This window comes from Athene noctua, chromosome 2 (genome assembly GCF_965140245.1).
Source record: "Athene noctua chromosome 2, bAthNoc1.hap1.1, whole genome shotgun sequence".
NCBI classification, from domain to species: Eukaryota; Metazoa; Chordata; class Aves; order Strigiformes; family Strigidae; genus Athene; species Athene noctua.
This window is the reverse complement of record NC_134038.1, coordinates 34,970,038-34,990,667: the sequence shown is the minus strand read 5'-3', so window position 1 is coordinate 34,990,667 and position 20,630 is coordinate 34,970,038. Positions and strand designations below refer to the sequence as shown.

Sequence of the window (20,630 nt, the reverse complement as noted above, 5' to 3'; positions counted from 1 at the left end):
ATTTCAGTAACTTCATGAAGACTTCAAAAGAAGAAAATTAAGAATGACTGTAAATATTTCTCATTTAATTTTTTCTTAAATTTTCTCCAAGCAAATTCCTGCTGTATTTAAGTCACTGGACTTTGGGTCATATGAACCCACTAGCAGATAGAACTCTTGCATGCGTAATAGTAAAACATTGTGTCATCATAGTGAGTGAATAGGGATTGAAACAAATTTTTGGCTATTTTGTGATGGTTTTAGATCCTATGATCTCAATAAGTCTGAATGTGCAGTTTCTCTTTCTTTTGTGTATCTGTCAGCTCCCAGCTGAGATTTTTGTCTGTAGTATAATTCAAGAGAATTGAAACAGCATTAGGAAACATAAAGGAAGGCCTCGTAGTGGACTTGCACATTTTGGTGATTTTTTCTGTGCTGAATAGAAGTGTCCCGTTAAATTTCCTAGACCTTTCTGAGAAAACTTTTTCATGTCTCTAGTTTATCTATCATGCCAAAACTCATCAGGGATGCTTAGTTAAAAACAATTCCCATTCCTTTTGAGCAGAGGACTTTGGTTTGTGGCTGGAGAGCACTTTGGGTGCCAAGAACAGAGCAGCTTTTTTCAGATTGAACCTGCCTGCTTTCTCTCTACTTTTCCACTTTTCTGCTCTACTTCAAAGATTGGTGGAAGTGCCACAGCTCATTTGCCTGTGCTCAAAGGCTACTGACACTGCATCAGAGAACACAGTGACGTTGACTTACCCTCTCATTCTCTCTGGCACTTTTACCAAAGGATTATGCAATGTGAAGTGGCCAAGAAAGCAAGTGGATAAGTCCACGGTATGACTTTTATTGATGTAATGCCAACAACAACTAAGCAACTCCAAGTAAAGAAACTGAAAGTGGAAAGTAGCAGGAAGGCTTACTGTCTCAAAGTTTAAGGGAACCTTCCCAAAATAAAATAATTAATAAGACACTGTTCTTCTTTTATTTTTCTGTCAGAAAACTTCTTCATCCCCCATATTAAAAAAAAAAAAAAAAAAAGATAAAAATTAATTAGTAGTAGCAGAATCGGAGCTTAAATACAAAATACAAACTGAACACAGAAAGAATCAATGAGATTTATAAAAGTAACTCCATGTAGCCTGGCCTGAGAATCTTCTTTAATTTAAGATTTTTTTTAATTAAAAAAAAATATTTCTTAACATAATTTCGTTGAAATGCTAGATACGAATTTATCCTATTATCTATAAATACACTCCTCAACCTTAGATTTAGCATCATTAGAAAAGCATGAGTCATTAGGGAGACTGATCTTCTGTCCCTATAGAGAGGGATAATTTTTACTTTTTTGTGAAGATAACAGTTCCTTGAAATGAGACTGCTCATTAAATCCAGAATTTTGCCTGCCTGATACATATCACAGTATATTTGCCCTGAATTCCCTGTTGGATCTCCAAGGGGTCAAGAACTTTTTCAATACATTTTCCAACTCTTTTTTTTAGATTCTATTTAAACATATTTGTAACATTAGTGCCAAGTCATAGATGATCAATGGGTGCTCTCTGGCAGCAAGTTCAATTCACTCATGTCAGATCACAGTGGTCATCTTTTAAAAGCATTCACTGTGGCACATACATGAGATACTGTGGCTAATTCCTGTTCTAAGTCCAGGAAATTTTGTAGCATCTTTAAAACTCCTGTATGAAAGCAATCAGTTAAAGCTAATTTATGGTGGTAATCACTACTAGGGTTTGAGGTATGGACCTGTGCTCTAGTTAATTTGTGATTAGCTATAAATATTTATGAATATTATTTTAATAAATGTGTGTAATTCATGCTTGGATAATGGACAAAATGCAGAAATCAAGATCAGCCTTTACTCTGTTGCTTCTCTTCCATTCATGTCAACATATAGAGGTGAATAGATGATTTTTAGTTATGTTTGAACAGAAAGTCTTTATGTACTGCTTTTAAAAAGTAGCAAAATAAATGTACTGTTTCAGAACACCTTGGAAAGCTGAATATTCCAGCAAGTTTTTTTTAATGTGCTTAGAGTACACACAGAATTAAATGTGATTAGTCATGTCTGCTGGTTCCTATTCCTGGTTTTACTTTTTGAACATAAAAAGCTCAAACACATGAAACTGTAATAGGGAGATACTTCTAAATATTGGTGCAATTTATTCAGTGTTCAGGAACAATATTTTTGGCCTCATACTGCTTTCCTGTTTCCAGGCAAAAGCCACAGTTTTCCTGCCTTTTACCGTTTTCCAAAGAGTAGCTGAAACCTCAAGGTCTATTCGGGGATCTTTGCCCAGTTTAAGCTCTATAAACTCCAGCCTACCACATGGTAGCATGTGAGGTCCTTACCATTTTGTTTCTAAACAGGTTTTCCAACAGAAAATGGGTTCCTTAACTTTCTTGGTAGTGGAAAGTTTAACAATTTCAGCTATCCTCTTTGTTTGTGCTTAAAGGATATATCAGTAGTAGTTAATATGGTTGGTTTTGTATTTTCAGGGAGGGTTGTCTTGGTGCTTCAGTACTCCTGAGTTTTTGTGGTCACTGCTGTATACTGTAAGGGACCTTGGGCTAGTACAGAGACCACGTTTTTTTCAAACTCAAATGACTGAAGATAATCATCTCAGTTGCGTGCAAGTTACTGACTTTTCAGATGTGCTAATTATTGTTAGTTTCAATGGACTTCCTTCAGCAGCCTTGGTGTGGATGAAGATGCCTCACCTAAGTGTAACTGAAAGCCAAGCCATTGAAAACTGCCAATGTCTGCTCATCAAGAAGAGATCATGTCAAACCAGTCTATTTTACTTTTTTTGTGGCCCAGTAATTAACCAGCATAGTGTATCAGAGGGAAATAGTAGGTGTCATATTTCTGACTCTGGAAAGTTCTTGACACTCTCCACGCAATATTTTTGTGAGAGAAAATTGACAGAAGCTCCCTTTTAAACTGGCAAAGGATTGAAGGTGTTGATACTGTTGGAGCCTGCCCCTTTATGGTTAAGCACTTAGCTTATGACTTGTGTGAGCAACGAATATACTTAAGAACTGCAGAATACATTAACATGGGCAGAACTTGGGGTTGTTCTAGAGAACACAATCAAAATTGGAAGAATTTGACAAGTGGAAGTACTGGCCTGGAATCAACATGATGATATTTAGCTGCAAGGTATGGAATAAGGAAGAAATCAAACAGGTAAAATACAAGGAATAAAATGTAGAGGTAACATTGCAATAAAAAGATGAAGGAGTTGCAGTGGATTAAAAAATAATATGAGGCAGCAGTCTTTCAAATGAGACTTCTCTGTGTGAAACTGGGGAGACCTTGTCTAAAATGCAATGTCCAGTTTTGATCATTTTTAAAGAATGGTCTAGCTGATCTACAGAGAATAAGAGAGATTAATGGCATTTACTATAAACACAGAATGTATGCTTTATGAGGAAGACTGAAGGAATGAAGCAACTGAATTTGTTTAATGTGGGAAATAAAGGTTGTTACAGGAAAGAGAGAGTTCTTTTTTCTTGGCAATAATAATATCAGCTGGCATTGCAGGGCAGGAGGTTTAGGTTGCATACCAAGGAAATCCTCTTTATGCTTACAGTCGTAAAACTCCCGAAGAAAATGACCCTAAATATTATTCTGAAACTACTGTTATTAGTTTTAAGTTAAAAAATGTGGATAATATGGCATATATTTGATTCTGGCTCAGTGGAAGAGGCTAGATAGACTACATGTGAGATCAGTTCTCTTGATGTTATTTTCAGCTGTATCTTTCTGTCATTCTGTGCTGGTGTCATGCAGCTGATTTCTAGTTCTTAACTGTATTTCTAGCTTATTTGCTCATGGCATTTCTCATTCTACATTTCATCTTTCCTTTTTTTCCTTCTCAGTGTCATTAGTTTTAAAGAATACAGTGGATTCTATTAAAAAGTAAATAAATACCCATACTGTACTGTGGTATTTACTTTACCACTCTCTCCCTATATTTAGAATGTATACAGCAATGAGGTATTTATACTATGCCATGGTAAATGTTTACTTTCAGTGGTGCCCACTGTACTTACTTTTCCATCTTTACTGAGCTTAAATTTTAGCTCTTTTTTCCTTTCCATATAGTCCCTTTCCATATGATTTTTTCCTGCCTTCCTATGTATATGAAAGTCTCTCCAATTAAAATTTTATCGCTCTATTTTTTTTATTATTTCACTGGAAAACATTTTTTGAGCTACTGGGCTTGCCAGTTCTGTTGCAATATCGGTTGGTATAATTGGTGAACTCACTGGTGCTGGTCTGCCTTAGGTGAGAAGGTACTCTTGATTTAACGCTCACACAACACAAATGGTGGGATTCATCGCACGGAGCTTTTGGTGTCTGTCGTGTGGATGTCTGCAATTGAGCCAGTCTCCTTTATAATTAGTATTAGAGAAAAATGAGAATTTGCGGCACAGTTTATCTCAATTAAAGGTGGGTAGCTAAAATTATCTCCCTCTACAGATGCTTATTTGTCTATGTAACTGCAGAGGTAATTCAGATAATTAGCTCAGATGTAGGTTAGTCCCACCCCATGTGATTAGTTTGGCTGTTGATGAGTTGTAATTTAAGATGTGGTATCATCACTGAAACATCAGCTCTTCCATAAGCAGAACACTGGTTTCCATCTACACACTACTTGAATCCTATGTTGACAGAGGTTAAATACCACAATTTGTAGTCCAGTCTGTAAAGTTAAACTGGTGTTAGTTGTGGTTTATTTTAATGTGATATACCGTAAACCAGAAGTAGTCAGATCCATATTTCAGGCAACATCCTCGCTGCAAAACTTGTAACCTTCTGGGACAGAAGAAGAGTTGGCAACTGGAGCCAGTATCTCCTACTACCATTCCATTTAATCTGCCACTGGAGTTTTAGCTTCAACTAGTCTAGTTTATGTGCAACGTTTGGAAAAAGCTGATAGTGCCGTATCTGTGTGAATGTCTTTGATGGTGCACTAGGTTTTAACAGGGTACTGATGAAGGCAATGCCTTTGCTGGCAAGTGTCATGGTGCAATAGGAGCAGGTTTGCAGAGCAAAAGAATTGGTGCTGAGGACCTGACATTCCTGCTGTCTGCATTTCAGGGGTTTTTACTTCAAACTAGGTCTAATCTATGTGGACTGAATACCCATAAACAAATGCAAAGTGTTAGATGTACTCCTGGAGCACAAATCCTGGCATTTTTCTGGCAAGGATCCAATTTTTACTCCAAGAGTACTCTGTCATATGCAGTAAGTGGAGTGATCAGGATTTTAATTTGAAAAGCACATTCCTGATCTAAATTTAAAAAAAAAAAACACAAAACAAACAAACAACAAAAAACCAACTAACCTACTTTGAGTTCAGTTGTGGTATTGCAACCCAGTGTAAAAGACTAGCATTGTTTCCTGACTGCTGGCTTCATAAAAGGGAATGTTTTAGGTAGTAGATCTGTGTGAACTCTAAGAAATGCAGGAGAAATAGCATAAATAATCATGATATTCAGATAATATGCAAGTTGTTTTCCAGAGTTGAAACAGGAAAACACTTAGATCAAGTATACAACCCTACTGAGACTCTAAGGCTGAAGTAGAGCTAAATGTTTTCTTATCTTACTGTAAAGTAGATTCTTGCAGGAGCTGGAAGCTTAACCAATGCTTCTGCTGTATATAGTGCTCAAATAAAAGTTTGAAATAGCGGTTTTACTGTGGATATATTGTTTTGGACAGCAGAAGCATCTGAGCTAGACCATGCCAACTTGCCAGTGATACACTATCCAGAGTAGATGATTAAATCAAGTCTAGAGCAGTACTGAGCTTTGAACTAAGGGGTTTTGTGTGTGGATAAATTATAGCATGGGAGGAACATGCTTCACGGCAATGATACATGAGAAGTTCATGTAGACCGTTTCTGTCACACAGGAGGATGCAAGAGTAAAAGGGAAGTGGTAACTTTCTACAGAGAAAGACAAGTCGTCTTGGGTGGCTACAGAGAAAGATATGTGGATGTTTCATGAAAAGAAAAGATTGTCACAGAGAGGAGTATTACATGAGAACTCAGTCATGTTTGCATGACCTAGGGATTTTAGGAAGAGTACTTTTGGCAACATTAAAAGCTTAATCAATATAGTATCTTGATTAAGTATTGAATAAGCACTTGGTTGAGGAAGTCTGCCTTGTAGGATGTTGATCTTGAATATCAGTAAGCTCAATATTACCTATGCCTGTTTTTTTGCTTTTTGATCCTCTCCTTCTGAATTTGGAAATTTTTGCATCAAAAACTGAAGCACAGTGAGCATCTCTGAAGTTAGGAACAACATCACGACCCTACCTTTCAGTAATCTGTTACTGAAGTAAAAGCCCAGTGTTTCAGTTTTTCATTTTATTCAACAAAACACAGACAAGCTCTTGTGAACGCTACCAAAAAAAAAAAAAACAACCAACAAACCCCAACATCAGAATAATGAAAACATGGTCTGTTTCTATAGAGGAAGGGTTGGGTTAATGAATCTGTTCATCACTTGGAACTAGGCCAGTAGGCAATAATAGGGAGGAAGGGACATCATTTTTGCCTTCATTAGAACCTAGATGTCCAAAGTCACTGGTCTTCAGGAATATGTGTGTACTCAACAATCCAGCCAATGGCTCTCAACATTACAGTACCCAAGCCCCTTTCACTGTTAGCACCATTTAATGTACCAGATGTCTAAATTAGCTGAATCAGAACATGTATACCTGTATGCTCACAAAACAAATGTAGACTTGTGGTGATAGCATCATCTGTAGCTTAATTAAAATAGTTTGGTTTGTTTTTTTTTTTTTAATTATATAGTCCATCGTGAAAGCAGATTTGGAAAAAAATCTAATTAAAAAAGGTGAAACATCAGATACAGATTGGAATATAAGATAATACTGTCTCTAGTTAAGGCTGGGTCCATAAACTTGTAAAACGGGTGCATGACTTGTAAAAGCCTTGTACATGACCTTTAAGATAAAGCCTGCAGACTGTAGCTGTAAAGAATTTAATTTGTTACATACAGTTATATGTCAAAGATTAAATTAGGAGGGATTCAGTGCCTAAGTATAAATAGAAAAGAGGTAAGATAATGGGATCAAGTTTTCACAAACTTAAATTCCAAATTTCAAAGGGGGTCACTCATTGTTTCCTGTAGCTTTGGTGCACAATTATTTATGTATGCAGAAAGTTAGAAAATACTGAACCAAAGGCCATCTTGAAAATTTTTCTTCTCTTATGTCCAAAGCAGAAAAGTACAGCATGCATTTCTGAAGCCAGGTGCAGATGTGGACTTGCTCTACATGAGAGGGAGGGAAAGAGCGGTACATAACTTGGTAGATACAAGCACTTTAATATCATGAGTACTGATGGACGAGAGGGCAGAAAACCTCTTTAGTTTCTCCCATCTTTGCAGTAGCACTGTGTATTCCCATTTCTAGGTAACATCTTTTGCTCTTTCTAAATAGTATCACTGGATGATGTCTTGGAAGTAAAAAATTGCAAGATTTGGAAAGTAGAAGGACATTTTTCAATTTAAGACATGCTAGCAACTCCTTTTACACTTGTTGCTACTCTAACAGTTGTGTGAAACAAAAGGGATGGCTTCAAGTAGATTTGTGTTGCTGACTAGGTGATGATACATTCGGTGTCTACTTCTCTCTCTATCTCAATGTAGAAAGCCAACCCTGATGATGATCCCTTATCCAAAAGGTAGACCGCATGTAGTTTTCCAAATGTGAGCAATACTTTTTCTTGATAAACAGGTTGAGTTACCTTGCATATAGTAACAAATGCTTGTCAGACCTGGGAATCAGCTGCCTAGTTGCAATTCCATCTTCCTGTGCTCCCATCAGTACCCCATATTTACCAAAGAAATTTGATAGTGCTAAGTCATTGAAACCTGGTTGCGTCAGAGAATGAATGAGGGAACTTGTGGATGAGGAATCAGGTACCACACACACCTACATTTCCAAAGTCAACCTTTTTATGAAAAGAAACAACTTCCTGTATTTTTAAGTGTAATGGTGTTTGAAAGGCTTATTCAGCCTTCATCAAGCAAAAGGATCCTTGTCTATACGTAGGCAGAGATTTCTTTTAAACTTTTTCGGTTATCAATTGTTTCAAAGAGTTCAGTTGTTTTAGAAGTGTCCTTAGTTTAAATATGTGAAATACCAGCTGATGATGATGAATGTTGTGGAAGAAATTTTTGAATTAAGTTTAAAGCATCAGAACTATGTCAGCTCAGTATATATTTCAGTAGCCATATTTTAATATCACTGATGACGTTGTGGGTAATGTATGAGAAATGCCTGCTTCTGGTAGGATGTAAAATACCTATGTTCCTGTGACTCTTCATATTCTTCCATTTTTATTCTGGCTTTTTTTTTTTTTTTTTTTTTTTTTTTTTTTAATGCCAAGCACCTTGGCTTTTTGAAGATTCACTAATGAGTTCTATATTTCTTTGAAGTTCTTCATTGTGTAAATTGCTCTGAATGGACATTTTTATGTGTTTTTGGAAACCTTTCCTTATACATCTGCTTTCCTGCCTTCATCTTTTTTCTTCATTGCTTTAAGGAGGAAGGGAACACTGGGAGAATAAAAGTCTTTTGAATTTTATGAAACAAAGCGTGAAAACATATGTATATATCTTTCTTTGATAGAATGCTATTGAAGATGCTCTCATAGTTTAAAGCTAAAAGCTTGCTATCCTGTAATTGAAACAAGGGAATGGTATTAAGAACAAGAATAAAACTCCTATTCCAGTAAGGAGGTAGGTTTTATATACTTACACAGATTGTTTTACATGTTTGTTTCATTTAGCCTGCTAACTGAGCAAACACAGAACAAATACAATGAAATGCTTTATATTTAGAGCTAATCTGACTGGGTTGGTATGAAAATACTTCAACAGTCTTTTAACCCTTATAATTAACATACACTATTTTCTTCATATAACTTCAATCAGAATAATTGATTTAGGAGGGAAAGTTGGATCTCCTATTTTAACTACCGGAAGAGAGGACAAAAATCAAGGTGGCATCACTAACATAAAGCATCTTCTTCCTGTTCTTGATTCAGTCTCTGAAGCAATGATTAGGCCTGTTCACAAAGCAGTAGAAAACCTTTTGAATTGTTTATGTTCCAACTACATTTAACTGTAGAAATGACCTTTAAAAATACCTTTAAGCTAATTTACACTACATGTGCTGTGATATGAGATTTCAGCCTGTCAGATTTCTTTTACAAGTTTTTGTTTTCAGAAATTCTGTACCTGTGCATTTCTACATTGATTTGGAGTTGCTTTGTATTGCTTTTGTCTTGGTGGGGGTTGGAGACCCAAGTAACTGTGACTTCTAATCCCTTCTGCCTTTTTTTCACTGGCTTTAGGATGTTACTGGTGTTTTATTCCCTTTCTTCCTTTGAAAGTCTCTGGCAATCAAGAAAGTGACTTGGTTATCTAGGAAATGCTTTGGAAATGGGACCTTGGGTCATTTCTTCCAGAATATTTCAGAAATTTGACGAGAGCTTTTATTTTAATTTTAACTGCTATTACAGACACTTCAGGAAGCAGTGACTTTGATGAGAAAATGAGATAGTTGGATGATAAATACTGCAATTAAAGAGATTGTTTCCTATTTGCCATTTACGCTTGACAGATTTTTTACATATGAATATGTAATGCTTTTGATACTTCATCACACTCCAAAACAATACTTAAATAATTGAAGTGGCGAAGAAATTAAGCTATATCCTAATGATCTTCTCAGTGTACCTCCATGCTGTGGACTGCAATTTGGCACTGAGATACCCGAAGTAGCTTTGAAATAACTGTCTCCATTAACAACAGTAGTCATCGTATATTTGAGCACATTTGAACTCAAACATAGTCTTGATGAAGAAGCAGAAATGTGAAGTTCTACTGTAGTTTGATATTTTTTCATGATCTCTTCTCATCCAAAAAACCCCTGGATCAAGCTAAACATTGCCTGGCAGGATAATAGGCAGCATTTTTTGACAACAAACTATGTTACGTATATGTGCATGATATCCATGCCAGGTGATTTTTATATATGGCTGTAAAAATAAGAGGTTTAGATGTTAAAGGTTGAGGAACAAATGAATGAGTCCTTTCTTCTATGGCACACAGAGAGAATTTCCTGAACAGCTGGCTCTTCTGAAGTGACTTCATTGTGTGGTACGTGCACTGGGCAGAAAAACAAGACATGTCACATCATTTGCTGCAAACCCAAAATACATATGTATGCAGGTTTTTTGATATCTGATTCTTGTCTCACAACATGTTGAAGTTGATTGATCAACCTATTGTGTGTCTGGGTTATGCAGTATGATTGGGTGAATTCAACCCTTACATAGCAGCAACTATTTAAGATTTCTGATTGCTTTTGTCATAAAACTGTCACCATTCATCACTTTTCAACAAAATTTTAGTGATTAAACTTAAAATTAATGATTTTATGAAATATATGCTGTGAAATTTTGTAGTGTATTTTTTATAAAAAGATACCTGTCTTTTAATGCTTGTATTTAAATTCTGATATATGATAAATTCCCATGAGATAGTATCACATTTTACAAAGGTACTGAAGTACAAATTACTCAAGTTTGAAAAAATCATTTTCTTTCTCCAGTGTTATGAAGATTAGATTGCTAAAACTGGTTTTAGAGAACAGTTGATAACTGAATAAAGATACAAAAATATTTATATATAAAAATTTACTGTGCTAATTAAAACATGTATCTCATTAGGCTAAATATAACTTTCTTAGTACATTTTAAAGATTTCTTATTTTTTGACATACTAATAAATTACAATTTTCTAACCTGTTAGTGTTAGCTAGAATACTTTTAAATTCTGACTAGAGGAAGGAAAATTAAAAATTTTCAGTTAAAACCAATTTTGTTTTAATCCTCTAGTGGAGAATTATTTTTATTGGCTTTCAATTAAACCTGCCAAAAATAGTTATTAGTTGAGCTCTACTGCCCCCATTACTTCATTCCTTCCTGTTCCTCTTTCATATATGTCATAAACTGATGACTCTATGGAGTTTCTGCCATTAGACCTATCATTATGATTGACATGGAAGGGCAGTGACCAAGGAAGGCTGATGGTACCACAGTCTTAGAGGACTCTAGAGCAGAATCATAAATGAAGCTGCTCCAAGGAAAGTGCACTACGATGAGGCTCACTTCACCATAAACAGTAGCAAGTACTGTAAGTAAACAGTAGTAACCCTGAAAAGCACCAATGGGACAGATGTAATCTCTATAACATAAAAAGAAATAGAGTGAGGTAATCCTCATAATGAGCCTTAAAATAGGACCTTTTTCCCTTAATTAATTGTACCGATTCCTACCTGAGATAATCTCACACACATAAACCCTTTCTTAAAGGGAGTGGATTTGGCTCCCTGGCTCATACACCAACCTTTTCTGGAGTCAGGAATGACTGTGCAATGAGCAAAAATACAGTGACACCCCAAGCTTCTCATTTCTGATACTGTCTTCTGTGCTATGCTTCCTGCAAAGAGCTTCACTGCATCCCTTCTGCACTGCCATGAAGATTATTTCTTTGCTGCAGCTAAGGTTGTGGCCTAGAAATTGAGAAGTGTGCTTATCTCTGGCTAGGCAAGCAGGGGGGAGTAAAACCAATATTTTATACTGTGGATGAAGGCAGAGAAACATTTAAAGAAGAAGGAAATTTTTTTTAAGACCATATCCAATCTCAACAGTACTTTGGAGTGTGGGTGTTCGTCTGTCAGGATGATTAACGATGAATTTAAGTTTTTCATCAAAAAGCTATTCTTGCAGAGTTCTGGATGGCTCTGTCATGCATAGCTATCATCTCTTTAAATGGAAATCTTGTTAAGGATAACTACTTCACAAGCTTGAGGAATTGATTCAAGCAGCTACTATTGACTGAATAGCTCTGCTCTTAAAAAAATAAATATTTCAGTTAAAATAGTTGCATAAAATATTTTGAAACTTATGTGGAGAAAAATCCACTACAACAGTACTATTCCTTTAATTGTGCTGTTTTAAGAGTCAGAAATGTGGGGGGATGCTTTACAAGAGAATATATTGGGGCCTTCTGAGGTTCATAAGAGCTATGAGATTTATCTGGCTTTGGAGGTGGAAAGTTCTAAAAGTGAGCAGGTGCCCACATTTTGGTCTAGCCTAAGTCTAATTTACTCTAAATCTGTATTTCAGAATCCAGTTGGTAAAGCCATTCTTAACAGCAATTATTTGAGAAATATGTTAACTTTATGACTTGTTCACATTCGGAGTTACTATTAAAAGATATTGAGCTGACTTAATGTTGTCCAATGTATGCAACAAAGACAACTGTAGTGGCTTTTATTTTAAAAGGTTACAGTCTCATGATTGAATTGTAGCATGATGAAGCAATTGTACTACAATTTGTAAGAACAAAATATATATGTGGAAGAATTGTGTTAATCTTTATGTTTTCTACAATGAGTACAATAGAACTATTTATGATGTGACAAGGAAAGGTAAGAGGAAGGGATTTATGCAAACTGTCATGTAAAACCTAGTTTAAGATTTGAATATTTTTTTACGGAGATTAAAGAATGCTATGGCTTATGACATTGAAATACTGGCTCAGTAGGGTGAAAGTTCCTACTGTTTCTTAAATTCAGTAGGTTTTGTATCCATATGTAAGTTAAAAGCTTTGTTCTGTCATTATTATACCGTTAGACTAACTCTGTCAAAATAAATGTTGCATTTTGGGAGTCAGAATGTACCCTTCAAATTTTTTACTTGCTGATGGTATTAATAATAACAACAGACAAAATGGAATTTAATGCATTTGAGACTTCTGAAGAGGACAATCAAGAATAGAGATCCTAGGATTAAACTCAGTTGATATTAGTCTTTACATAATCATGGTCTTGCATAACCAAGGACATATTTGTTTATAATGAGTAATCTGATTAATAAGGTGAAAACTGCATGTCAAAAACAATAGAAAAAGAAATTCTAGCACATGGAATTTGCTGTTATATTTGTGTGTTCTTTGGTGGTATTAAATAAATTTTTACCTTTAATCTGTGCCAAAAATTTGTAGACATGATCTCCAGTGTCTGCATGGAAATTTAGGGTTGGAAATACTGTTACTTAGATAATACAATCTCACTCTAAGAAACTTAGTCTGAATTTATGATGAAACAATTGAGGTTTTATTAAGAAATGTGTTTCCTTCCTGGAAATATTTCCATTTCCCAACCTGAGCAATGACATCAGAGAGTAAGGTATTTGGAAACTATTTCTGGAACTATCAGGAGATTTAAAAAGTCAAGCAGCAGTATGGATACTTTGCAAAAGCTGGACCACTTTGAGCAAACCCCAGTTTAGCACACTAAAAGCTATGCATACACAGTATGGTATAATTTCTTTCAAGAAGAGTAGGTTTTAGTATGCTTTTGAAAGAAAAAAACTTGCATTTGCCTTTCAGCTTCAAACCTATTTTTCCACGTCCCTTAAAGAATAAAAAATAGGGATGAACAATTGTGATGAACAGTAATTCATAATCTTTTTCTTTACCTTACCCTAAGTATGCCTCTTACTAACCTGAATGCCTCCTTTTTTGCCAACCTAGCCATAAAATCAATGAATGACACCTTACTCTAGTTTTTGTATTTTGTGTTTGCACTGTGTATTATTTCAACAAAAGCTGATTATAGAAAAGGGAGAGAAAATCACTTTCATTTCAGATAAACTATTGGTTTAGAGGAAATAAAGCCTTATGTTGAAAGTATGTTGGATAATACCCTTTTGGCTAAGAAAAGTGCCTATTACTAAAAAATCTCACAAGACAGAAAATGCACTTAATTTAGCTTGGACAGTTGAACTAAGCCTTTCAGTTTCATATTTGTGCTTTATTCACTGCAGCATGGCTGCACATGCTTTCTAAAGGGAATGCTGTGAAGGGATTAATTTTTTTTTTCTCTGGGTGAAAACATTTTTCTTTCTTACGTAACACAAATGGGGTGTACAGTTGTCAAGTCTCACTTTTTTCTGCAGCCTTCTGTCCCCTGGTAACAGAAATTTAAAAATGGACTCGTTTTTTTAAAGTATGAGATACATACAAAGTATTTCTAAGAAGATGTCCCTTTCTTTTCTCTGAAATTTCAGACGTGGGACACAGAACTGGAGAGATCTGCAGAGTCATGGGCTGAAACCTGTCTATGGGAGCATGGGCCTGCGAGCCTTCTTCCATCAATTGGACAGAATTTGGGGGCACACTGGGGAAGGTACTGTTTTATACTATATGTGGTCAGGTTTTTTTAAAATCTAACAAAATTTGCTTAAAGAAGAATGATAGAAGCTAAACTTGTGAATGATCTAATAGACTACTGCTGTCTTTCATAGGTACAGACCTCCAACATTTCATGTCCAAGCATGGTATGATGAAGTGAGAGATTTCACATATCCCCATCCTCATGAATGCAACCCATATTGTCCTTACAGATGCTCTGGTCCTGTTTGTACACATTACACACAGGTATGTAGGTGGGTTTGGTTTTTGTCAGCTATGGGAAAGTGATCAAGACCTCCAGTTAGGTTGCTGTATGACATACAGAACATACTAATCTTGCAGTATGCATCATAGCACTAAAACACAGAAGGGACTTGTTGTTATTAGACTCCATTGTTACAAGCATTGGGTATTGGTGACATAGAGTAGGGTTGTCACGCAGGTCTTCAGATTTTATCCTCATAAATAGCCCTTCCTTAACAGGATTAAGGAAGAATCTCACAAACCGCAGTGTTAAACTGTTACTGCTTAGTGCACTTTGCGTAACCTATTCTCTGTGCTGGTATGCTGTTAGTCCTTTCTATCAGATGCTGAAGAAAAGCATTTTTTTTCTAAAAAAATGTTTTCTCAGGTGGATTCCTCAGATCAAAAAAACAGTTTTTAACATGTTGCTTTAACTTCAGCAAGATTTTGAAATTGTGTAAGAACTAATTTACTTGGTATTTCTGAAATCTGTGTATCTAGCCTGGATTTTTGCAGAGGGGAACCAATCGTGGTTTTGGTGAATCAGATTATACTAAAATCCTCATGTAATTTTCAATATAACATTAGAAAACTAAAAAATGCTTAATTTTTAAACATGTATTTTCTGTTTACAATTTACAATCTTATCTAATTTTAAGACAGAATTTCCTCCATATTCTTACTGTTTCTGTAAAAGCACACATCCATTACATGTGAGATCTACAGTGCATATATATTGTTCTTTATGGTGATAATTCTTCACTGTACTTATCTCTTTCAACTAAATCCTGCTGGAACTGCATAGTTGGCTTATCTTGAATTAATACAAGTTTAGCACCTGTCATATTTGTCTTGTTTGACGTTCCAGCCTTTGTTTCTCAGATTATTTTGAGATCTGCAATGAAAATTGTTTCAACAGTTGAGTAAAGGAGCACACCCACCTTAGACTGCAGTGACAATAAAGCATATTCATTTAAAATCCATGACCTGAGGCTTTCTGGTGTATGAGTTTTTTGTGTGAATAGTTTTATCATTTATGTTTCTTCCTTTCACTGCTGATAAGTATCTGTTCTCTCAGTCTAACCAATCTAAACCCCTCTGCATCCTTAGGGTGTGCTCAGAACTCCAAGGCACAAGAACCTAACTTCTAACTCACGAATATCTATTAATTGTAACTCCAAGAATCAGTTCTTCATATCATATTTTGTAAATATTTTGCTACACTTTCAAAAACATGCTAAGACCATTTATATAAAATGAGAGCTGTATCTTTTGCATCAAGTATTCTAGTAAGGATATTTATATTTCTTACTTCTAGTAAGGATATAACCAAATGACCCGTAATTAGGTCACTTCAACCCATTTATAACAGAGTGGAATATAACATCACTTTTGTGATTTGAGTTATATATGTTGAAGTTCGGAGACAATTTTGATTTTACATTGATCAGCTTTGGTTTTCACATGTCTTTCTCTTTCCTTTTCCATAGGTTGTTTGGGCTACAAGTAGCAGAATCGGTTGTGCAATTAATTTATGTCATAATATGAATATCTGGGGGCAGATTTGGCCAAAAGCAGTCTATCTTGTATGCAATTATTCTCCGAAGTAAGTAGGCTGACATCCAAAAATATCTTGAGGGGAAAATATACTTGATAATAACCCAAGAAATAATCTGAAAGGAAGTCAGTCTGAGTTTACTATTTTTTGTACTGTTACAAAGTAGAGCATTGTTCCAAAGGCAGCCTTTGGCTGCACAAATACTCTTGTGATTTTCTAGAGCTTCAGATTCCTGGCTTGTGTTTTAGCACACAACATCAGAGATCTTTGTGGTAGTGTGATATTTATCTGAAAAATAAATGTATCTCCCCATTGTGACTGTAAGGAATGTGTAACATGAAGCTCATGGTTAAAATCAAATTCTATAGGATATTCCATTTAGGAGAGCAGAGCCTGTTCTCATGTAATTGAGGAATTTGGTCTTACGGTGCTACGCCAATCTTTACAAGATTTTACAGCAGTTTCTGTCAGTACTTCACTTTTTTCTTAATGGACTTTTCAATTACTTCCCGTGCATTTGGTATAGAATCATAGAATCACTTAGGTTGGAAAAGACCTTTATGATCATAGAATCCAACTGTATACCTGACAGTGCCAAGTCCACCACTAAACCATGTCCCCAAGCACCACATCTACATGTCTTTTAAATCCCTCATGGTATGGTGGCTCAACTGCTTCCCTGGACAGCCTGTTCTAATGCTTGATAACCCTTTTCAGTGAAGAAGTTTTTCCTAATATCCAGTCTAAGCCTCCCCTGGCACAACTTGAGGCCATTTTTCTCATCCTATCACTTGTTTCTTGGGAATACCAAAACAATGTTATGGTCTAAGTGTCTACTAGTTTTCATAATTTATTTGTCCACATATTAAATGCTGTTTAATGTTAATATGTTCATTTAATAAGGCATATTTTGCTCTTTTTTTTTTTTCCTAAATGTAAAGGGGTAACTGGTGGGGTCATGCTCCTTATAAACCTGGCCGCCCTTGTTCCGCATGTCCTCCTAGTTTTGGAGGAGGCTGCAGAGAAAATCTTTGTTACAGAGGTATGTACTATTTCAACAGTACAATTGTAAATTGGAAGAGAAATATAACCTTTCTTTTGCTTTCTTTCCTCACTGTGCTTTAACATAGTGGAACAGAATATATTATGCATGTACCCAGAGACCTGATAGTGTCCTACTTTACTATGGTGATTGAGATCATGTACTTATGATACGTGAGGCCAAGCCCCATGTGAGGGGGTGAAGTATACTGAACTCATGCTGATTTAAGTGCTGATTAAGGGCATTAGTACACAAAGATGTAGACTGTTGCTGTGTGCTATTTGTATGCCTTTCTGTAATTATAGTGGAAGTCTATGCAGTCTTTTGTTTACAGGGAAACATTATCTCTGACATAGCTATGTGCATTACTGTAAGAAAAATCAAGAACAAGATTAGAAGACATTAGTAATTAAACAAAATGTTAGCTAGGATGATTAATAATGTCTTACAATTCTCGTAATGGTATTCATATTTTGTTGCATTGAAACACAGCATATTATGAAGCTGCTATTTCTTTTTGTTTTACTCTGTGTACAAGTAATTTAGTAATTTTTGTTCATAACTTTTGAAAGTTCACATGGACCATAAAAGCTGCATCAGTCTACCCAAATACTATTCTTATGGTTCTTGCTTAAGTAAAAAAAGTAGATTCAGTGATGGGTATTTCAAAAATACTTTCATTATGTATGAATAGAAGGGCCTCCTTTTCAGGTGTATGTTTTTATGAAATTAACTTCTTCAATTACAAGTTATCTGTGAGCTTGGTAAAACCCTTCCAATGTATAATAGAAATACCATATTTGTTCTATTTGTTTTATGATAGCATAAAGATACTTAAACAGGAGTATTAAGAGCATTTGCATACCTCAGTTGTGCTGCCCGTGCTAGAAAAAGTCTACCTTTTGTCAGCATCAGAAACATACTTGAGATGTATTATTAATCTTGAGGTCTTTGTCTTACAAAGCAATGGAATATTTGCCTTACTTTCTTGCTTGTATTCATCCACCATTTTATGAGAACAAAGGCATGTTACGGAAACATGGTAAGGGATTTATATTCCGCAAACGCTGATTTTTTTCCTGAGAGATGGTTTTTTTTTTTTCCCATTTTCTGAAACAGAGGATTCAGAAAGGCCTTATTCTCCCCACGAACCAGAAGAGGAAACCAATGAGATTGAACGGCAGAGATCCAAAGCCCAGGATGCAACAGCACAAAGCCGGCCAAGAACTCACTCACCCTCAGGCTCCACAGGCACTGATGACAGTGAGAAAAATGAAGTAATAAGCACACAGCAAATGTGTAAGGAATTTACCTGATTTGCAAGTGGTCAACAAATTTGAATTGTATAGTATCAAATTCATTGAAGTGAAATTGCTTTTTGTTTGTTTTAGCTCAGATTGTTTCATGTGAAGTAAGGCTAAGAGATCAGTGCAAAGGAACAACTTGCAATAGGTATGGTAAATTTTACAGTTTTCATTTTGAGATTATTCTAAAAGGCTATATTTGTATGTGAGGTGGAATATTTTCCCTTTTTGTAATCCCAGGATTTAAGACCAAATTATATTTTATTTTCTTAGGTATGAGTGTCCTGCTGGCTGTTTGGATAGCAAAGCCAAAGTTATTGGAAGTGTACATTATGAAATGGTAAATATTTTAAATTAGCTTTTGTACCACTAGAATGGTTAATGAAATATCTTTTCTGTTGGAATACTAGTTAAAATCATATTAGGAATGGATTTTGAAGAAATCAATATTCACCAAAAATAAAAGCCTACACCAAGTGTTTAAGATATCATCAGGTGATCTGAGTTTTGCATCTGCTATTCTGCACATACAGTCCAAATGTACTTCATACTTCTTATACATGCACAGAAATAGAATTTTCATGTCCATATATTTGTGTGTAAATATGCAAAGGTGCAATTTAAGGAAAAATACACTTACCCAAATAGTTTCAGTAAGGTAGGCCTACTTGTGTAAACATAATGCTAGCTGAAATTATATCTAATTTTCTCTGTAAAACTGAAAAACAGTGTAGGAAATAACAGCTACTGTGAACAGGTATACTGCAATGAGTATAGTTTATCTCTGAGTGAGGTGTTTTCTTCGTTTGAAATAATACCTACATAGACTACATCAAACTTAATAGACTACCAAGTTTTTAATGACACATTGTAATTAAAACCTGTTTCTTTCACATTACAAAAATTACAATGTGAAATAGTGGCTTTGTCTGACATGGAACTGCTTTTCCTGCTCTGTTTTTCAGCAATCCAGTATTTGTAAAGCTGCCATACATTATGGCATCCTAGACAATGAAGGTGGTTGGGTTGATGTCACTAGGCAAGGAAGGAAAAATTACTTTATCAAGTCTTATAGAAATGGCATACAGTCAATTGGGTAAGTTTTCTTAAAATTAAAATGTATGGAAAGTTTTTCACCCGTTTCATTTTATTTCATACAACATATATCACAGTAATAACGTTTTGTTCATACTTCTTAACATAAGGAATATGAAAATGCTATAAAAAGGCATGTGGATATACAGGTATTGAATCCATTCTGAAACTTTAGCCAGTCTTTAATGGAGGACAGAAAAGTGGTGCTATAATGAGGTGAAAGAAGGTGAAGTAATTTACAAAATCACTTGGGCAGTAAGTTAGTATTTATGGTTAAATAATCTCAATATTTGGATTATTCAATTAATTCATTTGCAAGGGTATGTATTTATTGTAGAAAACTAGTACAAAGTAGAAAAGTAGAAAAACCAGAAAAACATTGCATAAAAGCGGAGAATACTTGGCAGTTTCCATATGTAATTATCCAATGATAGGACATCATCAGTATGTTTGAATCTAAAATGTAATTAGTATTTGCAAATTACACTTCACTATATCTTAATGTATGCTGCAGAGTTGTCCATATTTCTGTCTATAGTTAGTATGTGTGTAACAGTTAATGTAGGAGTAATACCAAACTGAAAGAAAAGAAAATTTTTCTGAGTGATACATTTGGCTCAGGTATGAACCCAAGGGTGAGGAGACAGGTAATCATTAGAGGCTGTACTCTCACTCTGTGCTGTGCCAACGAACGCCACATGCTATGACACCTGTCATCATTTCTCTTTTCAACAGATTTACCTAATGCAAGATAGAGAGAAAGAGTGACCACGTAGACTAAGTTCAATGACCTGTAATTTGGGCTACCTGGGTAGCACTTAAGGCATTGATATCAAGCTTTTCTTTGGATCGTATGATTGTGGTTTAAGTTACCCCCCCTAAAAATGGAGATACAGAGAAATATCTCTTTTTTAAAATGCTTTGAGACAGAGAATTTAATCTTGATTATATCAATAATATTAGGAGTCAGCTTTCTTACAAATGCAGGAGTAGTTAAAACTGTAGAAAATCTTCAGAATAGAAGGAATAGCTTTCCCATCACTTGAAATCTCTGTTTCTGTGCCATATG

The 20,630-nt window shown here is 35.3% G+C and overlaps 1 protein-coding gene across 4 annotated transcripts in view; it reads left to right on the top strand.

The window, feature by feature from the left end:
• CRISPLD1 (cysteine rich secretory protein LCCL domain containing 1) overlaps positions 1-20,630 on the top strand; it is a 43,227-nt gene that overhangs the window by 8,825 nt on the left and 13,772 nt on the right. For all 4 annotated transcript variants that reach the window (XM_074898813.1, XM_074898814.1, XM_074898811.1 and 1 more), the window contains 8 exons: positions 14,196-14,314; positions 14,433-14,565; positions 16,053-16,168; positions 17,062-17,162; positions 18,282-18,461; positions 18,554-18,614; positions 18,740-18,806; positions 19,432-19,562. In XM_074898813.1, coding sequence (XP_074754914.1) covers positions 14,196-14,314; positions 14,433-14,565; positions 16,053-16,168; positions 17,062-17,162; positions 18,282-18,461; positions 18,554-18,614; positions 18,740-18,806; positions 19,432-19,562 — 908 coding nt within the window. The remainder of the gene's footprint in view (positions 1-14,195; positions 14,315-14,432; positions 14,566-16,052; positions 16,169-17,061; positions 17,163-18,281; positions 18,462-18,553; positions 18,615-18,739; positions 18,807-19,431; positions 19,563-20,630) is intronic.